Source organism: Neofelis nebulosa, chromosome 15, assembly GCF_028018385.1.
Source record: "Neofelis nebulosa isolate mNeoNeb1 chromosome 15, mNeoNeb1.pri, whole genome shotgun sequence".
Classification (NCBI taxonomy): domain Eukaryota; kingdom Metazoa; phylum Chordata; class Mammalia; order Carnivora; family Felidae; genus Neofelis; species Neofelis nebulosa.
Window position 1 is genome coordinate 31218110 of NC_080796.1, and position 19829 is coordinate 31237938.

The following is a 19829-nucleotide window of genomic DNA, read 5'->3' on the forward strand; positions in this document are numbered from 1 at the left end:
TCCTAGAAGTAGGAGAAACTTGAAAGATCAGCTGAGCCAGAACACTTTCAAAGCCTTGCAACGGAAGAGGAAAAGGAGGCTCCAAGCAGAGGCGGGCTGGTGTGGGAGGAAGCAGGGCGCAGGTGCTGGTGATCAGAGGCACTGAGTGCTGCCTTACCTACCCCATTATCACCAGGATTCCAACTGGTGGGGCTCTGGCTGGCAGTCACTTCTGGATAGGTTGTTGTGTTCAGCCTCTAGCTGGAAATGTCACTGGGCTTCAAAGTGGGCTGGCATAGCCTTCTGTCTTTGTCTAGGCTAGTTATCGTGTTTGAGAGTCAAAACACCCACACCTACTTGATTGTCCTGCAATTGAGAAAGGAAGGTGTGTACCCCCATCCACAGTCTCCTTTCAAAAAGGCAGCTTGGGGCCTTGCAGTAGGAGTGGACCCTGGACTCCGACAGCCCTGGTTCCAATCCTGGCTCTGCCACGTGTAGTGGCTGAATGAATGATCTAGGGCAAATTATTTGACTCCTCTGACCCTTTTCTCATTTGGAAAATTGTAATAACAATCCTTGCCAACACGCAGGCTTTTAATAAAAAGTCAGAACACATGACTTTTAAGCTCACCTGACAATTTCCTTTCCTCCCTTCACTTAAAAATACAATTCTTTCAATAGTATGGAGAGTGAGAAGGGCTCCCATTCAGAGGGACGGCAGGAGAAAAATTTGTAGCCTATGCAGGCCAATGGTTGTGTGCACAAGGGCAGTTCAAGAAGACAACATTAATCACAAGCAACTATAAATGTGAGTCATATAATGCACCCTCCCCACCTTTACAAAATGAAATCTCAGACCTTCCAGAGCTTGGGACCTCTCAGTGCATCTTTCCGGCTTCACTTCAAATATCTACATGGCCATCTGTCAGCATTAAAACTGAGAGTGAATTGGAGGGGAGGAGCCAAGATGGCGGAACAGCATGGACGCCTTTAGTGTGCCTCGCGACCATGAAATACAGCCAGACTAACACTAAACCATCCTGCACACCTAGAAAACTGAGGATTAACACAACAACCTGCACAACCTGAACCACAGAATTCAGCAGGTACGCGGCGCAGAGCAGTGAACTGGGGGAGGGAAAAGCCGAGGAGGGCAGGGAGCCGCTTTTGTGTGTGGAGAGGACGGAGACGGGCGGGGGCGGGGAATACGGGAAAAGCACCCCCGCCAAAAGCAGCTGGAGAGAAAGTGGCAAAGGGGAAACAGCCGCAGGGAGTGAACTAAAAAGGGAGAAAAGAGAAAGGAGAGGGTTTACATTCCATTAAGACAGTAAACGGGGAGCGCAGAGTCTGAAACTCTGCAGCTCCATACCTGGCGGTGCTCTGGTGAGAAGAACGAATCCCCAGCAGCAGAGTGGAGTCCGGGGTTCTTCCGGCCACAAGGGGAGAGGCGGTTCCCCTGCTGGCAGGACACCTGGCTGTGTGGGTCCCCCAAAGGCAAGGCCCCAGTGGACCTGGGAGAACAACCACATTCGCTGGTGCTGGAACAACATCGTTAAGGGTGAAGCCTGGTGCCAGATGTGTGTTGTGATTTGCCATAATCCCTGAAACGCTGCTGCTATACTATCTCACAAACTTTTTCTGGGGCGGGCTGGCACCCGGTCACAGTCTCTGGCCATTGACAGCAGCATGGTCCCACAAACATTCCTGGGTGCGGCTGGCACCCAGCCATTGCTTGGTGAGAACCTCCTGCGGAAGGGCAGAACGGGTCAAAGCTGCAGTCCCTCAGAAGTAAGGGGACGGGAAAAACAGCCGCATCTGAGACAAGACTGGGGAGGGTGGTGCTGCCTGGCACTTGATCACGGACTGTGTAGGAGCTGGGGGTGGATGGAAGCTGAAGACAAAGACGGGTGAGCGAATGCTGATCAGGGAGAACAGAATTCTCATACTAGAGACTGGCTAGCGGGGCGACGCCATTTTCATCACTACTGCGCATGCGGATATGCACCTACAAGCGCCATCTAGTGGAAAACGGAGTCATTACACTGAGCCCCACCCAACTGGGCCAACCTCACTCATCAAGAACACAAGTCTCACCACCTGCTTAGTTTATGGGCTCTAAAGCTCTTCATAGTTTGACTTCTAGGGGAAAATGAAGTAATTTCAATCGTATTTCAGTCTGTTCAATGGTCCATCTATTCAATTTTCTTTCTTTCTTTCTTTCTCTTTTTCTTTTTTTCTCTTTTTTGTTTCCTTTTCTTGAATACAGAAAGAGAAAAATTCATTTTTATTTTCCATTTTTATTGAAAATATTTTTATTTTTTCTACTATATTTTTTACTTTTGTGTAAATTTTTTCAAATTCTATTTTACTTCCATCATTTCATTTTAGTCTACTTCAGTGTATTCATTTTTTCAAATTTTCAATTTCCTTTTTTTTTCCTTTGTCCTTTTCTCTCTAATCTGTCAAGCCCCTTTCAACACCCAGACCAAAACACACCTAGGATCTAGCATCATTTATTTAATTTTGTGTGTGTGTGTTTTTTTTCAAAATTTTTTTACCTCATTAACTCCGTTTCTCCCTTCAAAATGACAAAACAAAGGAATTCACCCCAAAAGAAAGAGCAGGAAGAACCGACAGCCAGGGACTTAACCAACACAGATACAAGCAAGATGTCTGAACCAGAATTTAGAATCATGATAATAAGAATACTAGCTGGAGTCGAAAATAGATTAGAATCCCTTTCTGCGAAGATAAAAGAAGTAAAAGCTAGTCAATATGAAATAAAAATTGCTATAACTGAGCTGCAATCTTGAATGGAGGCTACGGTGGCATGGATGGATGATGCAGAACAGAGAATCAGTGATACAGATGACAAACTTATGGACAGTAATGAAACAGAAAAAAAGAAGGAAATTAAGGCAAAAGAACACGATTTAAGAATTACAGAAATCAGTGACTTATTAAAAAGGAACAACATCAGAATCATAGGGGTCCCAGATGAGGAAGGGAGAGAAATAGAGGTAGAAGGGTTATTTGAGCAAATCATAGCAGAAAACTTTCCTAACCTGGGGAAAGACACAGACATCAAAATTCAGGAAGCACAGAGGACTCCCATTAGATTCAACAAAAATTGACCATCAACAAGGCATATCATACTCAAATTCACAAAATACTCAGGCAAGGAGAGAATCATAAAAGCAGCAAGGGAAAAAAAGTCCTTAACCTACAAGGGAAGACAGATCATGTTTGTAGCAGACCTATCTACAGAAACTTGGCAGGCCAGAAAGGAGTGGCAGGATATGTTCAATGTGCTGAATCAGAAATATATGCAGCCAAGAATTCTTTATCCAGCCAGGCTGTCATTCAAGATAAAAGGAGAGATAAAAAGTTTCCCAAACAAAAATTAAAGGAGTTTGTGACCACTAAACCAGCCCTGCAAGAAATTAAAAAAAAAAAAAAGTTTTTTTAAATGTTTATTTATTATTGAGAGACAGAGAGAGAGCATGAGCAGGGGAGGGGCAGAGAGAGAGGGAGACACAGAATCCAAAGCAGGTTCCAGGCTCCGAGCTGTCAGCACAGAGCCAGACGTGGGGCTCAAACTCACAAACCACAAGATCATGACCTGAGCCAAAGTTGGACGCTTAAGCAGCCCTGTAAGAAATTTTAAGGGGGCTCTCTGAGGGGAGAAAAGAAGAAAACAAATAAATAAAGACCAAAAGCAACAAAGACGAGAAAGGACAAGAGAACACCACCAGAAACCCCAACTCTACAAACAACATAATGGCAATAAATTATATCTTTCAGTACTCACTCTAAACGTCAATGGACTAACTGCTCCAATCAAAAGACATAGGGTAACAGAATGGATAAGAAAACAAGATCCATCTATATGCTGTTTACAAGAGACCCACTTTAGACCTAAAGACACCTTCAGGGGATGGAGAACCATCTATGATCTTAATGGTCAACAAAAGAAAGCCAGAGTAGCCATACTTATATAAGACAATCTAGACTTTATTTTTTTTTTTTTAATTTTTTTTTTCAACGTTTTTTATTTATTTTTGGGACAGAGAGAGACAGAGCATGAACGGGGGAGGGGCAGAGAGAGGGAGACACAGAATTGGAAACAGGCTCCAGGCTCCGAGCTGTCAGCACAGAGCCCGACGCGGGGCTCGAACTCACGGACCGCGAGATCGTGACCTGGCTGAAGTCGGCCGCTTAACCGACTGCGCCACCCAGGCGCCCCAAGACAATCTAGACTTTAAATAAAGACTGTATCAAGAGATGAAGAAAGGCATTATATCATAATCAAGGGGTCTATCCACCAAGAAGACCTAACAATTGTAAACATTTATGAGCCAAATGTGAAGGCACCCAAATATATAAATCAATTAGTCACAAACATAAAGAAACTCATTGATAGTAATACCATAATAGTAGGGAACTTCAATGGACAGATCATCTAATCAAAAAATCCACAAGGAAACAATGGCTTTGAATGACACACTGGACCAGATGGACTTAACAAATATATTCAGAACATTTCATCCTAATACACATTCTTCTCCAGTGCACATGAAACGCTCTCTAGAATAGACCACATACTGGGACACAAATCAGCCCTCAACAAATACGAAAAGATCAAGATCATACCGTGCATATTTTCAGACCACAATGCTATGAAACTCGAAATCAACCCCAAGAAAAAATGTGGAAAGGTAACAAATACTTGGAGATTAAGAACATCCTAGTTAAGAATGAATGGGAAAAAAAAAAAAAAAAAAAGAATGGGCTAACCAAGAAGTTAAAGAGGAAATTAAAAAGTGCATGGAAGCCAATGAAAATGATAACACCACAACCCAAAACCTCTCGGATGCAGGAAAGGTGGTCATAAGAGGAAAGATATAGCAATCCAGGCCTTCCTAAAGAAGGAAGAAAGAGCTCAGATGCACAACCTAAAAATCCTCAAGGAGAGAGCAGACAAAAACCTCTTTGATCTTGGCCACAGCAACTTCTTATTCAACCCGTCTCCAGAGGCAAGGGAAACAAAAGCACAAATGAACTATTGGGACCTCATCAAAATAACATCTTCTGCACAGCAAAGGAAACAATCAGCCAAACTAAAAGGCAACCGATGGAATGGAAGAAGATATTTGCAAATACATATCAGATAAAGGGTTAGTATCCAAAATCTATAAAGAACTTATTAAACTCAACACCCAAAACACAAACAATCCAGTGAAGAAATGGGCAAAAGCCATGAATAGACACTTCTCCAAAGAAGACATCCAGATGGCCAACTGACACATAACAAAATGTTCAACATCACTCTTCATCAGGGAAATACAAACCAAAACCACAATGAGATACCACCTCACACCTGTCAGAAGGCTAACATGAACAACTCAGGCAATGACAGATGTTGGCCAGGATGTGGAGAGAGAGGATCTCTTTTGCATTGTTGGTGGGAATGCAAGCTGGTGCAGCCACTCTGGAAAACAGTATGGAGGTACCTCAAAAAATTAAAAATAGAACTACCCTACGACCCAGCAATTGCACTACTAGGTATTTATCCAAGGGATACAGGTGTGCTGTTTCGAAGGGACACATGCACTCCAATGTTTATAGCAGCACAATAGCCAAAGTATGGAAAGAGTCCAAATGTCCATCGATGGATGAATGGATAAAGAAGATGTGGTGTATATATATATATATATATATATATATATATATATATGTATACACACACAATAGAGTATTACTTGGCAATCAGAAAGAATGAAATCTTGGCATTTGCAACTACGTGGATGAAACTAGAGGGTATTATGCTAACCAAAATTAGTCAGAAAAAGACAAATATCATATGACTTTACTCATGAGGACTTTAAGACACAGAACAAATGAATGTAAGGGAAGGGAAGCAAAAATAGTATAAAAACAGGGAGAGGACAAAACAAAAGAGACTTTTAAATATCAAAAAGAAACAGAGTTACTGGAGGGGTTGTGGGAGGGGGGCTGGGCTAAATGGGTAAAGGGCATTAAGGAATCTATTCCTGAAATCATTGTTGCACTATATGCTAACTAATTTGGATGCAAATTTAAAAAAAAATTAAAAAAAAAAAACTGAGGGTGAGTTGGATGTGTTCATTAACTTGGTTGTGGTAATCATTTTGCAATGTATACAAATATCAAATCATGCTGTACACCTCAAATATACAGTTTTATTTGTTAATTATATCTCAATAAAGCTGAGGGGGGGAGACAGAGTGTATTTTTTATGGACTTCCAATGTTCTTTTTTTTTAATGTTTTTATTTTTGAGAGAGAGAGAGAGAGAGACAGAGTGGGGGAGGGGCAGAAAGAGAGGGAGACACAGAATCTGAAGCTGGCTCCAGGTTCTGAGCTGTCAGCAAGATCTCGATGTGGGGCTTGAACTCACAGACTGTGAGATCATGACCTGAGCCGAAGTCGGTCATCCAACCGACTGAGCTACCCAGGTGTCCCCAGACTTGCAATGTTCTATAGTGTCCTCTGTGCTTTTCTCTCTAGAGTGCATCTACTGAAATTTAAGAAATTTCCACACACACATATCGGTGTAGAGTAGCTCTCACTTACCATACTCTCCTCTCCTTCCCTGAGTCCCCTTTATTTTTCAATGTATATTTATTTTTGAGAAAGAGAAAGACTGCATGGAGGAGGAAGAGGGGCAGAGAGAGAGGGAGAGAATCCCAAGCAGGCTCTGCACTATCAGACCAAAGCCCGACATAGGGCTCCATCCCACGAACAGTGAGATCATAACCTGGGCTGAGATCAAGAGTCAGATGCTTGACAGACTGAGCCACCTAAGTACCCCTCTTTGAGTCCCCTTTAGATCCTCCTCTCTGACAGACAATTGCAAGTGAGGTGAGATCCTCCCTTCCTTTCATTTTCTCTTTTCCCAGGGCAGCTGGAGGCCCTGCTAACCCTAAAGAGACTATTGCTTGCATTTACTGAGACAGGGGCTAGTCTAGGGCAAATGCCACTAGACCTGGCCAAAGTGGGGGAAGCTCTATAGTCCCCCTAAGACAGTGTTTCCTCTTCCCCACAATTCCAAAGTCAGAGCCAGACACATCCATGTTTATCAGGTGCTAGTCATCCCAGGGACAGAAAACTATCTTCCTTTCACCAGATAATAAAGTGTCCTCCAGGCAGAAGAAATAAATCACGGAGCCAGCTCCTTTTGGTTCCTCTGGATGACAGCTTATTCATCCTTCCCTCTCCCCTGCCATTTCTGAACAGCTGTTTGAGAATCACACTGCCCCGGTGGAGATAGCTCTCTCTATCTCCCAAGCAAGACCCCTTGCTTATCTGCACCTTAAAGTAGGATTGACCCATGTGATAGTAAGTGTTACAGCAGAGGTGGACACAAACGTCAGGGGCCCTCTGTGTCCCAGTCACCATAAGTCACGACAGGAGCACTCAAAGGGTGTTCTGTCTTAAATGTTACCTTTAGAACCAAAACTTAGTCTCTCACTTCACCCCAGTGCCTTTTTCCATGATGAGTCATAACAACTCAGCCAGACTTTTAAGTGCAAGAATAACTTTACTACAATATGGGAGCATCAAGCCAAGACTATCCACAGAATGCCAGATTTACCCAGTATAGAGACTGAATCCACTCTGCTCCTCAGTCCCACTGCCAGGCTGCACACACTACACCGCTCAGAAGACTATGGCTGAGAAAGAAGAAAGAGGCACCCTCTAATCTCGAAAAAGGCAAGAATTTTTATGACTAGGCTCTATAGCCTTTGTGTTCAGATTTAAAAATAGCGTGTCTATTCTCCTCGATGGTCTGAAATCCTCAAATCCCCCTCATTCTTTTTTTAAAGTTTTTTTAATTAAAACAATTTTTTTAATGTTTATTTATTTTTGAGAGGGAGAGAGACAGAGTGTGAGTGGGGGAGGGGGAGAGAGAGAGGGAGCAGACTCCAGGCTCTGAGCTGTCAGCATGGAGCTCGATGCGGGGCTCAAACTCTCAGACTGTGAGGTCATGACCTGAGCCGAAGTCAGACACCCAACTGACTGAGCCACCAGGTGCCCCCTAAGTTTATTTATTTATTTTGAGAGAGAGAGAGTGTGTGAGTGAGTTGGGGAGGGGCAGAGAGAGAGAGAAAGAGAGAGAGAGAGAGAGAGAGAGAGAGCAAGAGAATTCCAAGCAGGCTCTGCGTTGTTTGCATAGAGCCTGACACAGGGCTTAAACCCATAAACCATGAGATCATGACCTGAGCCCAAATCAGATGTTTAAGCGACTGAGCCACCCAGGTGCCCCAAATCTCCCTCATTCTTAAGCTAAACTAATTTCTGTAGCCAGCAACCTGGAGGTTCTGATCTGGACACTTACTGGTTATGAACTTGAGGAAGGCACTTAAACTTCCGGAACCTTGTTTTCTTTCCTCATATGAAAAATTCAGAAAAGGGCCTGCAAATGCTTAGCTCACAGAATCATTCCAGGATCCAATAGAATAACATATGTGTGTACGCTAAATGGTTCCACACATGTAAGTAATTTTTGGGTCAAGTTCTTAATAATAAAAAATGTATTAATCACAACTGTACTCATTCCCTTGTAGAACCCTGGGGTCCCCTGTGCATCTTTCTCTTTTCCCAGTCATTACCCATCATTCTGCTTGATGCATCCTTCCCACATTCTCCCTTCCCCTGCTCATGAAACACGCATGCACAAAACCTATAATTCTTTCACCCATTATTCTAACTCCTGTCAATCAGTTTCTTTTTCATTGCGTATTTACATTTCCCAAATAACTGCATTTACATATAATTTTCTCTTGCCCGCACAAAAAGAGGGTACAGCTAGATACAGCATTTAAGGGGGTGTGTCAGATTTCAACTCAGGAAACAGAAACAATTGTAGGTATTTTAAGCAGAAAGGGATTAAAAACAAGGATTTAAGGGCTTATGAAATTCACTGGAAGAGCTAAACAAAAGGAAGTTAGGGGCCCCCACTGGGGTCTAGAATGTAAGGGCACATCACAACAGCTGTAGTCCAGAGGTCAGCTGCCAAACCACCTCTCCACGCCCACGACTTCAGTGACTAAGATCTGGGGACTACTGGAATATGGGTTCCGGCTTCGGATGTCAACAATGTTGCTTAGCAGCAAGAGCAGTAGCAAGATGGCCTTAGTCTCACTTCTGCCTTCCAAACCTCAGACAAGGGCATTGCCCTGGTAGATTTAATTAGTATCCAGAAATCTAGTTGCAAAGGAGCCTGAGAAATGTCATTTCTGACTTTCTAGGGCCAAAAAGTTCAGGAGTGTACATACAGGGCTTTGGGCATGGATGCCTACTTCCATCTGATGATAATCTGCTCAAAGGAGTGACTTTACACTTTATGGAGTACACAACACTGTGATGACCTAAAAGAGAGCCTGTGGAAAGAGGGAAAGCAAAAGTGCACAGATCGTGTAGTTGCAGGCATTACCATCACCTGTTGGGATTTATTTGGGCCAGTCTATTTCTTAAAAACATGTAACTCAGAATAGGAATAAAAAAATCTCAGCCTACCCCCTACAAGAAATTGGAGTTCTAAATATTAACAAGATGTTCCTGGCTTCAATCAGATTGTTGAACTTGATATCTATAATATATATTTTCTTCTTATAGCAATGTTGGGGGCATAATTTTGCCAAGTTTGTCTACTGTGCTCTATAACAATCCTGCCCAGCCAAGTAGTGTGGATAGAGTTGGCCTCCTTCCTGTTTTCCTTCCCTTTCCAAGCCCAGTATGGGTAAATGACCCACGTTTGGCCAATTAGAATACTTCTCTTTTTAATCACAGTAATTGATCAGGGATGGGCACAAGACGAATGCAGGATAATGAGAGTCTTCCTTAAGAGTTTACTGGCATTCCTGGGAAGGATGTGCCCTCTTTCAAGGTGATTATGATCTGTAAGACAATGTCTTGATGGGGTGCCTGGGTGGCTCAATTGGTTAAATGTCCAACTCTTGGTTTGGGCTCAGGTCATGATCTCACAGTTTCGTGAGTTTGAGCCCCACAAATTCTCTCTCTCCCGCACTCTCTACCCCTCACTCAGTCTGTCTCTGTCTCTCTAAACATAATTAAATAAACTTAAAAAAAAACACAATGTAATTTGAGGCTGCCAGCAGCTACCTTGCTTTGATGGGGAGAGCGCCCATCTGAAAATAAAGCAATCACAAAAGAAAGTAGATTGAGAGATGGTAAGAGACAGAAATGGGGTCTTGATGATATTATTTGAACTATTGAATACAGCTTTGCCTAAAGCTAGATCTACCCTTTAGATTTTTGTTATATCTATGATATATTGTGATGTTTTGGTATCTTTAAACAACAACAAAAACAACAACAACTCTTCTCTTTCTGGGGAGAGGCTGTCTGTCCCAGAGGTAGTCAATTCTTAGAGATAGGAAAGGGCCCAACAAAGAGTATATGCAAACTACTTTGCAAACTTTGATATGCAAACTACTCCAGAACCAGACCTTCTCTACCTGACTCATGAACTCCAGGAGGCAAGATTCTCTGCCTTTATCATCCTAGGGCCAGGCACCAGGCAACTAGGTACCACCCTTGCAGCCCAAAGCCCTCCCAAATTATTCAAATTAGCCTATCCCGAACTGCTTACTCTGCTCTGCTTTGCCTTTTCTATGGAAGTAAATATCCATGGCCTAAGCTTTCACCTCATTCCTCTCTTCCACCTCCTGACTATCCTGGTGTTTTTCCCTGTGGCCCTTGCATGACAAGTCTCTGTCTCTTGTCTCTAGAACCTGTGAGAATATTAAACTTTGTTTTCCTGGGCCTCTCCTGTGTCTCCTCTTATTTATTTATTAACACTTTTTTTTTTAACATTTGTTTATTTTTGAGAGAGAGACAGAGACAGAGTGCAAGCAGGGAAAGGGGCAGAGAGAGAGGGAGACACATAATCTGAAGCAGGCTCCAGGCTCTGACCTGTCAGCACAGAGCCCAGCGCGGGGCTCGAACTTGCGGACCACAAGATCATGACCTGAGTCAAAGTCGGATGCTCAACAGACTAAGCCACCCAGGCAGCCCCTGTGTCTCCTCTAATACCCTACTTGGCTGACCATCTCATAAACAACTGTAAAGTAATTTCCTACTCACATAGATCAATAAAATCTCTTTGTCTTAAGCTAGTTTAAATAGGGTTTCTGTTATGGATTTCTGAAATAGTCCTGAGAAAAGCAAGCAATTTATAAAACCTAAAAACGTACCAGACCAACCTTGAGCCTCCTCAACCTCACCAACAAAAGGAATACAGGTGGTGAAGATTCAAACTAACAGGTCCAAGTGGTACAAATTTTTCTTATGTCTCTATTCTTCTGAAATCAGTTTAATTAGTGCTGGCAAGTTGTGAGAATAGCTCAGCTGTGCCACTGTTGTTTTCTAGATATCATAGGTTTGGGGGATCATGGGATTGAAATTCTAGGTTAGATCTGACTTAACCAAATTTTGAGGTAGTGACATCATGGGAAAGCATATTTTGTAGTTTAAGTTGCCTATCTTTTATTTAGCACTCCCTTGAGCCAAATGTTTTCCATCTGGGCGGCATAAAGGAGAGGCAGAGATATTCTCAGATGTCATTTCAGGGAATACTAGACTTTGTAATTATACTTCTAAGTCTGCTACAACTGATTTTTTCTATCTCCCACTTCTGCTCTTGGGAAAACTTTAAAAGTTGTGAGATCCTCAGTCTCAGGATGAAAATAGTGATTTATACTCTCCTCTCCCCGCCATCTGAAAGAAGCCATGGTGAATAAATTAGCAAATATCTGAGCTAGCTGAGGAAATTTATCTTTAATGGTATACAATGCTTATTGGTTATAAAAACCTGTGTACTTTTTCCCTTTTGCCTGTGGCACCAGCAGAATGGCCATGTTTGTGATTGACAACCAGACTTTAAATTTGGGAAAATTTGGGGCACCTGGGTGGCTCAGTAGGTTAAGCATCCGACTTCGGCTCTGATCTCACGCTCTGTGAGTTCGAGCCCCACATCAGGCTCTGTACTGACAGCTTGGAGCCTGGAACCTGCTTCAGATTCTGTGTCTCCTCTCTCTGCCCCTCCCCTGTTTGCACTCTGTCTCTGTCTCTCTCTCAAAAATGAATAAACGTTAAATTTTTTTTTTAATTTTGGAAACATTTTTCATTTGTGAAATATGATTTGAATGATTAGAGAAATTATAAGTCTGAGTGAGGTTTTGGGGATTTAGAGCTAGAGGAAGGAGAATTTTGATCTAGGGGCATTTTTCACCTCACAGATGTAAAAATGTTTGTGGAGAAGATGGGGAGGGTAATGACAGCCATTTTAGCTGTATCCCTGAAGACATTTATCTTGAAGAAAAGTGGAGAAAACAAAGGAGAGAGAATTATACAAACGCAGAGGAATGTAGAGCATCCCAAAGAGTCATGGTTCTCTCAGAACAATACTTTTACAGGGAAAATATAAGATATTCACTCTCTGACTTTATGTCAAGAACTAAAGAATTCACATCTAGGAGTGCCTGGGTGGCTCAGTAGGTTGAGTGTCTGACTCTTGATTTTGGCTCAGGTCATGATCTCACAGTTTCATGGGTTCAAGCCCCACATCGGGCTTTATGCTGGCAGCACGGAGCCTGCTTGGGATTCTCCCTCTCTCCCTGACCTTCCCTTGCTCACACTCTCTCTTTCTCAAAAATAAATAATAAATTAAAAACTTTAAAAAAAAAAGCAGAAGTCACATCTATGTGTGTGCCTTTTTGCTCTTCCTATAAAGGATGACCCCTAATACTACCTTGGAACCATTCATAAACATGGAATGTGATGTAAATGGATGATTAGTCTGGACTAGGTGAATAGGGAGAGAAGGGAGCATGCGTACCCACTTTGCTAAACTTTACATGTGTACATTTCAAATCAGACCCAATACACACTTATGCCTACCCATCAGAACAGATATTTTCAGCAAGGAGAGTTCTGGATTGGAATGTCTATCTTGACCTATTTGGAAACTGAACTGGCTAGAGCAGATTGCAAGATTTAGGTTGTAGGAGAGTGACTCTGGTTCCTTTTCAGCCTAAAACAATTACCCAGCTGTTGGAAAGTTGAAATATTGGACCAAATTATATTACCTAAGTTAAAATAAGCACTCCTGAGAATAGATCACTATATATATTAAGGTACATGTATTATGCAAGAGTTGACATTCCCATTTCTATATCTTATAAACCAGCCTTGGAATCTTCCCTGAAAATAAATTCATTGTTAGTATGTTTCTGGCTATTTGTTTTTATTGGTTAATATATACACTATTGGCACATTTCCAAAGCTATTACCCTCTGTGATCAGAACTTTCAGAAACCTCCTTGACAAAGCCATCCATAGAAACAACTAAACACTGAAAAACGATAGGTATTTTGTATGGAACAACTATAGAGTATGACCTAAAGATGACAGTATGCTTTTTAAAAAGTCAGTAAGTCACACATGGTGTTATTTGATCCATATTGCACCCCTGTAAAGTACACATGGCATGTTTTATAGTATTTCCAGTTGACAAAATAAAGTCAGCAATAAATGACTCGCCCAAAGCCAAACAATTAACAAATGGCAGAACCAGGATTTGCTCTGCATGTTTTAATTTATTTTTTATTTTTAAATTTTTACTTATTTATTTATTTTTAAGTAGACTCCATGCCCAACCTGGGGCTCGAACTCACTACCCTGAGATCAAGGGTCTCATGCTGTACTGATGGAGCCACCCAGGTACCCCTACCCATGTTTTTGTATTCCAATTCCAGAGCCTTCTTTGGGGATGCAGAAGTTAGATATAAGCATAAGGAAAATGACAAGAGACAATTAGACTCACAACCAATTAGGGGCACCTGGGTGGCTCAGTTGGTTAAGCGACCAACTTCAGCTCAGGTCATGATCTTGCAGTTTGTGAATTTAAGCCTAGCATCAGGCTCTGTGCTGACAGCTCAGAGCCTGGAGCCTACTTCAGATTCAGTGTCTCCCCCTCTCTGTACCCCTCCCCTGCTCATGCTCTGTGTCTCTCTCTCAATAATAAATGTTAAAAAAAAATCATAACCAATTAATCTAATCGATAGCATTTAAGCTATTACTTAAGACATAACCTACAAAATTGAAAACATTTATTGCATTGTATTGACACACTCCTGTTTCATTGTTACTCTCCAGGCACTGGGCCGGTGAAAAGATTTTTTTATCTTAATTCATCAGTAAATATTTACTGACCACTATTATGTGTGGAGATTCTGAGTTGGATATGTTTTCTTTCTTTTTACTAAAATTAAACTGTAGGGGCACCTGGGTGGCTCGGTTGATTAAGCATCTGACTCTTGGTTTGGGTTCAGGTTATGATCTTACAGTTCATGAGTTCAAGGCCCACATTGGGCTCCATGCTGACACTGCAGAGCCTGCCTGGGATTCTCTCTCCCTCTCTCTGTGCCCCTCCCCTGCTCATGCTCTCTCTCTCTTCCAAAAATAAATAAATGAACTTTAAAAAAAAAGCATGAAATTAAAAAAAATAAAATTAATAAAATCAACTTGTAGCATTGAGTGTCTAGTCATTCCAGCAGGCTAACACAGAATTTTGTTGTCTACTTTTTCTTTTCTCCTGGATAAAGAAGGGAAAACCTAAAGACGTGGTAGAGCACTTCTCAATCTGTTCTTCAAATCTCTGCTAAGAAGTCCCACTCTCTCATTTATCAAATAGGTATCACTTATTGATCATCTACTATATGCTACATAGTCTACATCCATTACCAGGAATCCTCAAATCTCGGTGGCTTGGTATCGTTATTCTCATTTTTAGGAATGTGGTTAGTATAGGGTAGCAGTGAAACACGATGAGATAGTAGCATTGGATCAAGAGCAGGGCCTTCAATCAAAAACTACTAGAGTTGGAATCTGGCTGCATACATACTCGTTGTCTGAACTTGGAAGAGTTGTTTCATTTCTATGTTCTCCCTTATGCTCATCTTTAAAATGGGGTAAATTACATGAACTTATTAGACTTATATGAACTCACAATCAGAGTTACTTTGAGTGTCAAATGAATTAACATCTGCAACCAGCTTATGGTGCCTGGGCTTCTTAGCGATACTCAAGGGACATTAGCTACTATTAATTTGGTGTGCCCCAGGGCTGAAGCTGATGGACTCCTTTCTCATTTAGATATCTGTTACTCCCTAGATGACCTCATTTAATCCTATGGTTTTAAATATTAAGCTATACCGATGACTCCAGAATTTGTATCTCCTGCCAAGCTGATACTTTTCCAGTGTAAGTTAGCTCATGTCACTTCCCCACTCAAAATCCTCCAGTAACTTCCTATCTCTGAAAAAATCAAAGCCCTAACCATAGCTATGAGGCCCTATCTATATGTCTGTTCTATTTTTCTGATCTGTCTCCTACCACTTTTCACTTTCTTTCTTTTCTTAAGCAATACAGGCATGCTTGCTGAACAATCCCAACCATTCCTGCTCCTTCAGGGTCTTTGTATTTGCTATTCTGCCGGGTATATTCTTCCCCAAATGACATATTCCTTCACTTGCTTCACATCCCTGCTCAAATACCATCTTAACAGAGATGCCATCCCTGACCACCTCATAGAAAGGAGGATTTTCCTTTCCTTTTCTACTTACCCTGCTTTATTCTTCATTGTATCTATTGCCATTATATTTATTCATTTTTTTTTATGGTGTGTTTTCCCCTCTAGAATGTGAGCTCTATTAAAGTAGGGACTTTGTTTTGTTCACAGTCCCTAAAACAAGTGCCTGGCACAGGGCAGACACTCCATAAATATTTATAGCTTAACTATAATTATGCTAATTGCCCAGCTAGTGTCAGAGTTTCATACCCAAGTCAGCTTCCCTTCAATATCTCTTGTTCTTTCTACTCCACTAATCTGCATCCCATGCCAGGAAAGATACTAACCCCATTATAAATGTACATCAACTTGTAGGACTTTTGTATCTGAACTAGAAATTTTGTGCACATTAGAGTTGATTTGCAATTCAGCATAATTTAGCAAATATTTACTGCACAAATATTTATGTGATCTTGGATAAGAAACAACGATCAACCAGTAATATAGGGTAGCAATTTATTCAAGAAATCTAGAAGCCTAGGAAAGGTAAATATTTGTACTTGTAGAACTCTAAATTCAGAATTATTATGGACACCTAAAATTAATACAATGTAGTATGTCAATTATACCTCAACTTTTTAAAAGGCCATTAAAAAATAAGAATTATTAGGTCTATCTATTGTATCACAATGGAACACTTAGTTATCCCCCAAAGTTTCTTTCCCCACTTTCTCAGTCTCAGCCCACTCCTTTGCTTACCCCAAACTTCTAGACATTTTCTTAGATTTCTCTTTTCCTCATCCCACACATCCAATCCATATGCAAGGACCATAAACTATCAACAAAACTTGTTGTTGTGAGACCATCTGCTTCTCACCAACTTCACCTTTATAAATCCTAGTCCAAGGACAACTCTACTTAGCCGAGGCCACCAGCAGAATTTCCTAAATGCTGGCCTTGCCATCCTACTTTTCAACTGCCAGCCAGAGTGATCGTATAAAAATGTAAATTACTCATCACTCCTCTGCTTAAAGTTTCAGTGGTTTCCTTTTCTCATTCCTAAGTTATTCCACTTAGAAAAGCATCCCAACCCTATCCTAGCCCCGAAGTCCCATTCGATTCTGTCCTGATCAACAGTCCAATCTTGTCTCCTAGCATTTTCCCCTTATTCATGAACTCTAGTCACACTGGCCTTCTTTCACATCTATGAGCACAAAAAGACCCTTCTTTGTCCCAAAATATATGTACTAACAGGTACTTGTCCTTTAGGCTGCAGTTTAAATTTCACCTGCCCAGGGAGGCCTTTCCTGACTCCTGGATTTGAAGTGGTCCCCACTCTTCCATTCACCCTTTGTTTTGTCAGAGTGAATGGCATTCACTTATTGTGCATTGCACAATTGGCATTTAATATTTTCCTCCTGGGGTGCCTGGGTGGCTCAGGCAGTTAAGCACACGACTTCGGTTCAGGTCATGATGTTGTTGTTCAGAGTTCGAGCCCTGTGTCAGGCTCTGTGCTGACAGCTCAGAACCTGGAGCCTGTTTCAGATTCTCTCTCTCTCTCTCTCTCTCTCTCTCTCTCTCTCCCTCTCTCCCCCTCCCCCACTCATGCTGTCTCTCTCTCAAAAACAAATAAACATGAAAAAAAAATTTTCCTCTTCTGTGTGTTGTCTATCTCCCTCCAGTAGGGTTACAGCGCCCCAAACATAGTGAGCACTCAAGAAACACTTGTTGGATGGGTAAATCTTTGTCTCAACTTTGGTGACTTATGTAAGATCACAGTAGTTTTCTAATACAACTTTAGTCACTCTGCCCCATCCATGTTTTCAGCATTGCTTCAACACGCCCCCCCCCCCAAAAAAGTCCATCATTCTAGGGGAAGGATTCAGGATTTCAGATTGAGTTCAACAGTTCAAAATCATCAGATAAAGGGAAAAAGAAAGACAGAAATCAGTATTCCTGACATGAACGATTGTCATTTCTCACTTAAAAATTTGAGGAAGAAAAAAAATCCCCAATTCTTAAGATCAAACACTTTTGGAGTTGGAAATGTTAGAGAAAGTAGATGTGGACAGAAAAAAATGTTAGCGTGTGGGAGGAAAAGTCGGAAGGAGGTAAGGAAAGAATACTCACCATGCTGTGAGTATTCATGGTTCTGGGCGTGGGTACCACGTCTTACCTGCAGAAACACTAGGGAAGAGCGTGATGGAGGGAGGTGGGTGGGGGCGAGGAAAGGGAGGGGCGGGAGACCAGGACCAGAGACCTGGAAAAGGACAACACAAAAAGAAAAGAGAAGGACGGAGAAGAGCAATACAAAAGCAGCTTCGGATCTGGCCGGAGCTGCAAGCGTTAAGGGGAGGCGGGGAGTGACGCGGTTTGCGTCTGGAGCGGCTCCTTGGAGTCCACAGCATCCACCGCCGGAGCCTCGCCTTCCTTTCTCCCTCTGCAGACATATCGAGACACAAAAAAAGAGGCGACCCCTGGACCAGCGCGAGGGACCCACCCGCAAGATGACGGAGACCACCAAGACCCACGTTATCTTGCTTGCCTGCGGCAGCTTCAATCCCATCACCAAAGGGCACATTCAGATGTTCGGTGAGTCCTCCCGCCCACCCCCGGAGGCTGCTTCCGCCTCTCTCCTTCCCCGGCACCTGTATTTTCCAGGGCGACCCAACAGTAAGGCGTGTGCCCCTCAGCGGGATGCGCCGGCTGATCCCTCTGGTGGGAGGTCAGCCCCTCTATTTCGGGCTCCTGGGAAGGGACGTAGACTGCGCTTCCCAGGCGTCACTTGCTCGGGCCAGACCCGGCACGCTGGGGGCCAAAGGGGTGGGGGAGGGGAGGGGCCCGAGGTGACTGGGTTTAGACCCGGTGGGAGATCGAGGTTCCAGAACTGGGGTGCGGTGGTGTGGTAGTTTGGTCACTTGGCGGGTGAGGATCGGGGTGGGGGCAGAGATTGGGACGCGGAGAAGGAAGGAGGGGGTTGGAGATAACGTGCTGTTTGTTTAGGATGGATGGAAAGCTCGCAGGAGTTAAATGATGTACATGCCTTGGAGACACAAACACACTGACACACAACACACCATTAGCAGGGCTGGGGCTTCAGGGAGATTAATTTAGGGTTTGGCTAATGGTTCAGGGCGGCCCAGGGGCGAATGTTTGAGGGTTGTGGACGTATATTGCCCGCGCGAGGTGGATGGCTGAGTGAAAGGGGTGGGGGCTCGTCAGCCAGGGCTTGGCTGCCGGGACCCACTGCCTAGGAAGGGGAGGGGGCGGGGCGGCCGCTGCGGGCAGCCCTTTTCGAGGCAGCGGGTGTTGATGGATCCGGGCCCAAGTTGGCTGAGGCTCTGCCCAGGGCGGCGATGGCACCCGGAAGGCTTGCGGCGTGCGAGTGTGTGTATGAGTGTGAGTGTGTGTGCGCGCGCAAGTTGGGGCGGGGGGAGCGCGCATCGTTGCGCGTTTGTTTCTTGGAGGTTTTGGGGCGTGGAGAGAAAGGGAGCGAGCAGGGGCTCCTGGCTGCTGCTTTGGGATTCAGCAGGGGCAAGGGAAATGTGGTCAGTGCCTGTTGGAGATCTCGGGCTACTGGTGGACGCGGCTTCGCTGCTGCTCCGGTAGGACCCAACGGCGCGGGGGCGTGCGCATTTAGACCCTGAGGGAGGGACGCGGAGGTCACTTTAAAAGCAGGCATAGAGTAGAGGTTAGAAGTTGGAGGTGCTTTTTCTCTGGCACTGAAGTAAACGAGAAGAGGAGAGAGAGTGGGCTGGAGATGGATGAGAGACGTGGGGGGGAGGCCCGAGCCAGCCTGCCAGCAAGGCGCTATCCAGAGGCGGCAGTGCTGAAGCGCAGGGCGAGCGGGAGCTGGCTTCGGGCACACGTGTTTACGCGAGTCGGATGATTGCGCGAGCCCTCGTCGGGCTGTTTAATGAAAGTCACATCATATTGGTAAAGAATGGGCGAGGTGGCTTTGGTTAAAAATACTCTGCTCTTAAACCTAAAAGGTGCGTTGAACTGGGCCCAATTATTTAAAACCTCATGAAAAGAATATAGAAAGACTATGAGCTGAGGGGAGACCAGGTATGCACATTGATGGGATCCAAGGAGGGAGACTGGGAGATAGCCATCCCTTCCTCACCATCCCTTCAGCTTTTAAAAGTGTTTTATTAGGAGCTAATGCTAACTTACTTGTTAAGTAAAGACTTTTGTTTAAGCATCAGAATAGA

At 43.3% G+C, this 19829-nt stretch overlaps 1 protein-coding gene across 3 annotated transcripts in view; it reads left to right on the plus strand.

Annotated features, from left to right (window-relative positions):
- Positions 1 to 930: 930 nt before the first annotated feature.
- Positions 931 to 19829, plus strand: part of NMNAT2 (nicotinamide nucleotide adenylyltransferase 2) — a 164821-nt gene continuing 145922 nt past the window's right edge. Inside the window, exons 1-2 of one of the 3 annotated variants that reach the window (XM_058702139.1) lie at positions 931 to 1085; positions 18062 to 18207. In XM_058702139.1, coding sequence (XP_058558122.1) covers positions 18123 to 18207 — 85 coding nt within the window. In that variant the 5' untranslated portion in view covers positions 931 to 1085; positions 18062 to 18122. Of the gene's footprint in view, positions 1086 to 17979; positions 18208 to 18297; positions 18341 to 19829 lie in introns of those variants that run through there. The other 2 variants (XM_058702138.1, XM_058702140.1) reach the window with 2 other exon arrangements.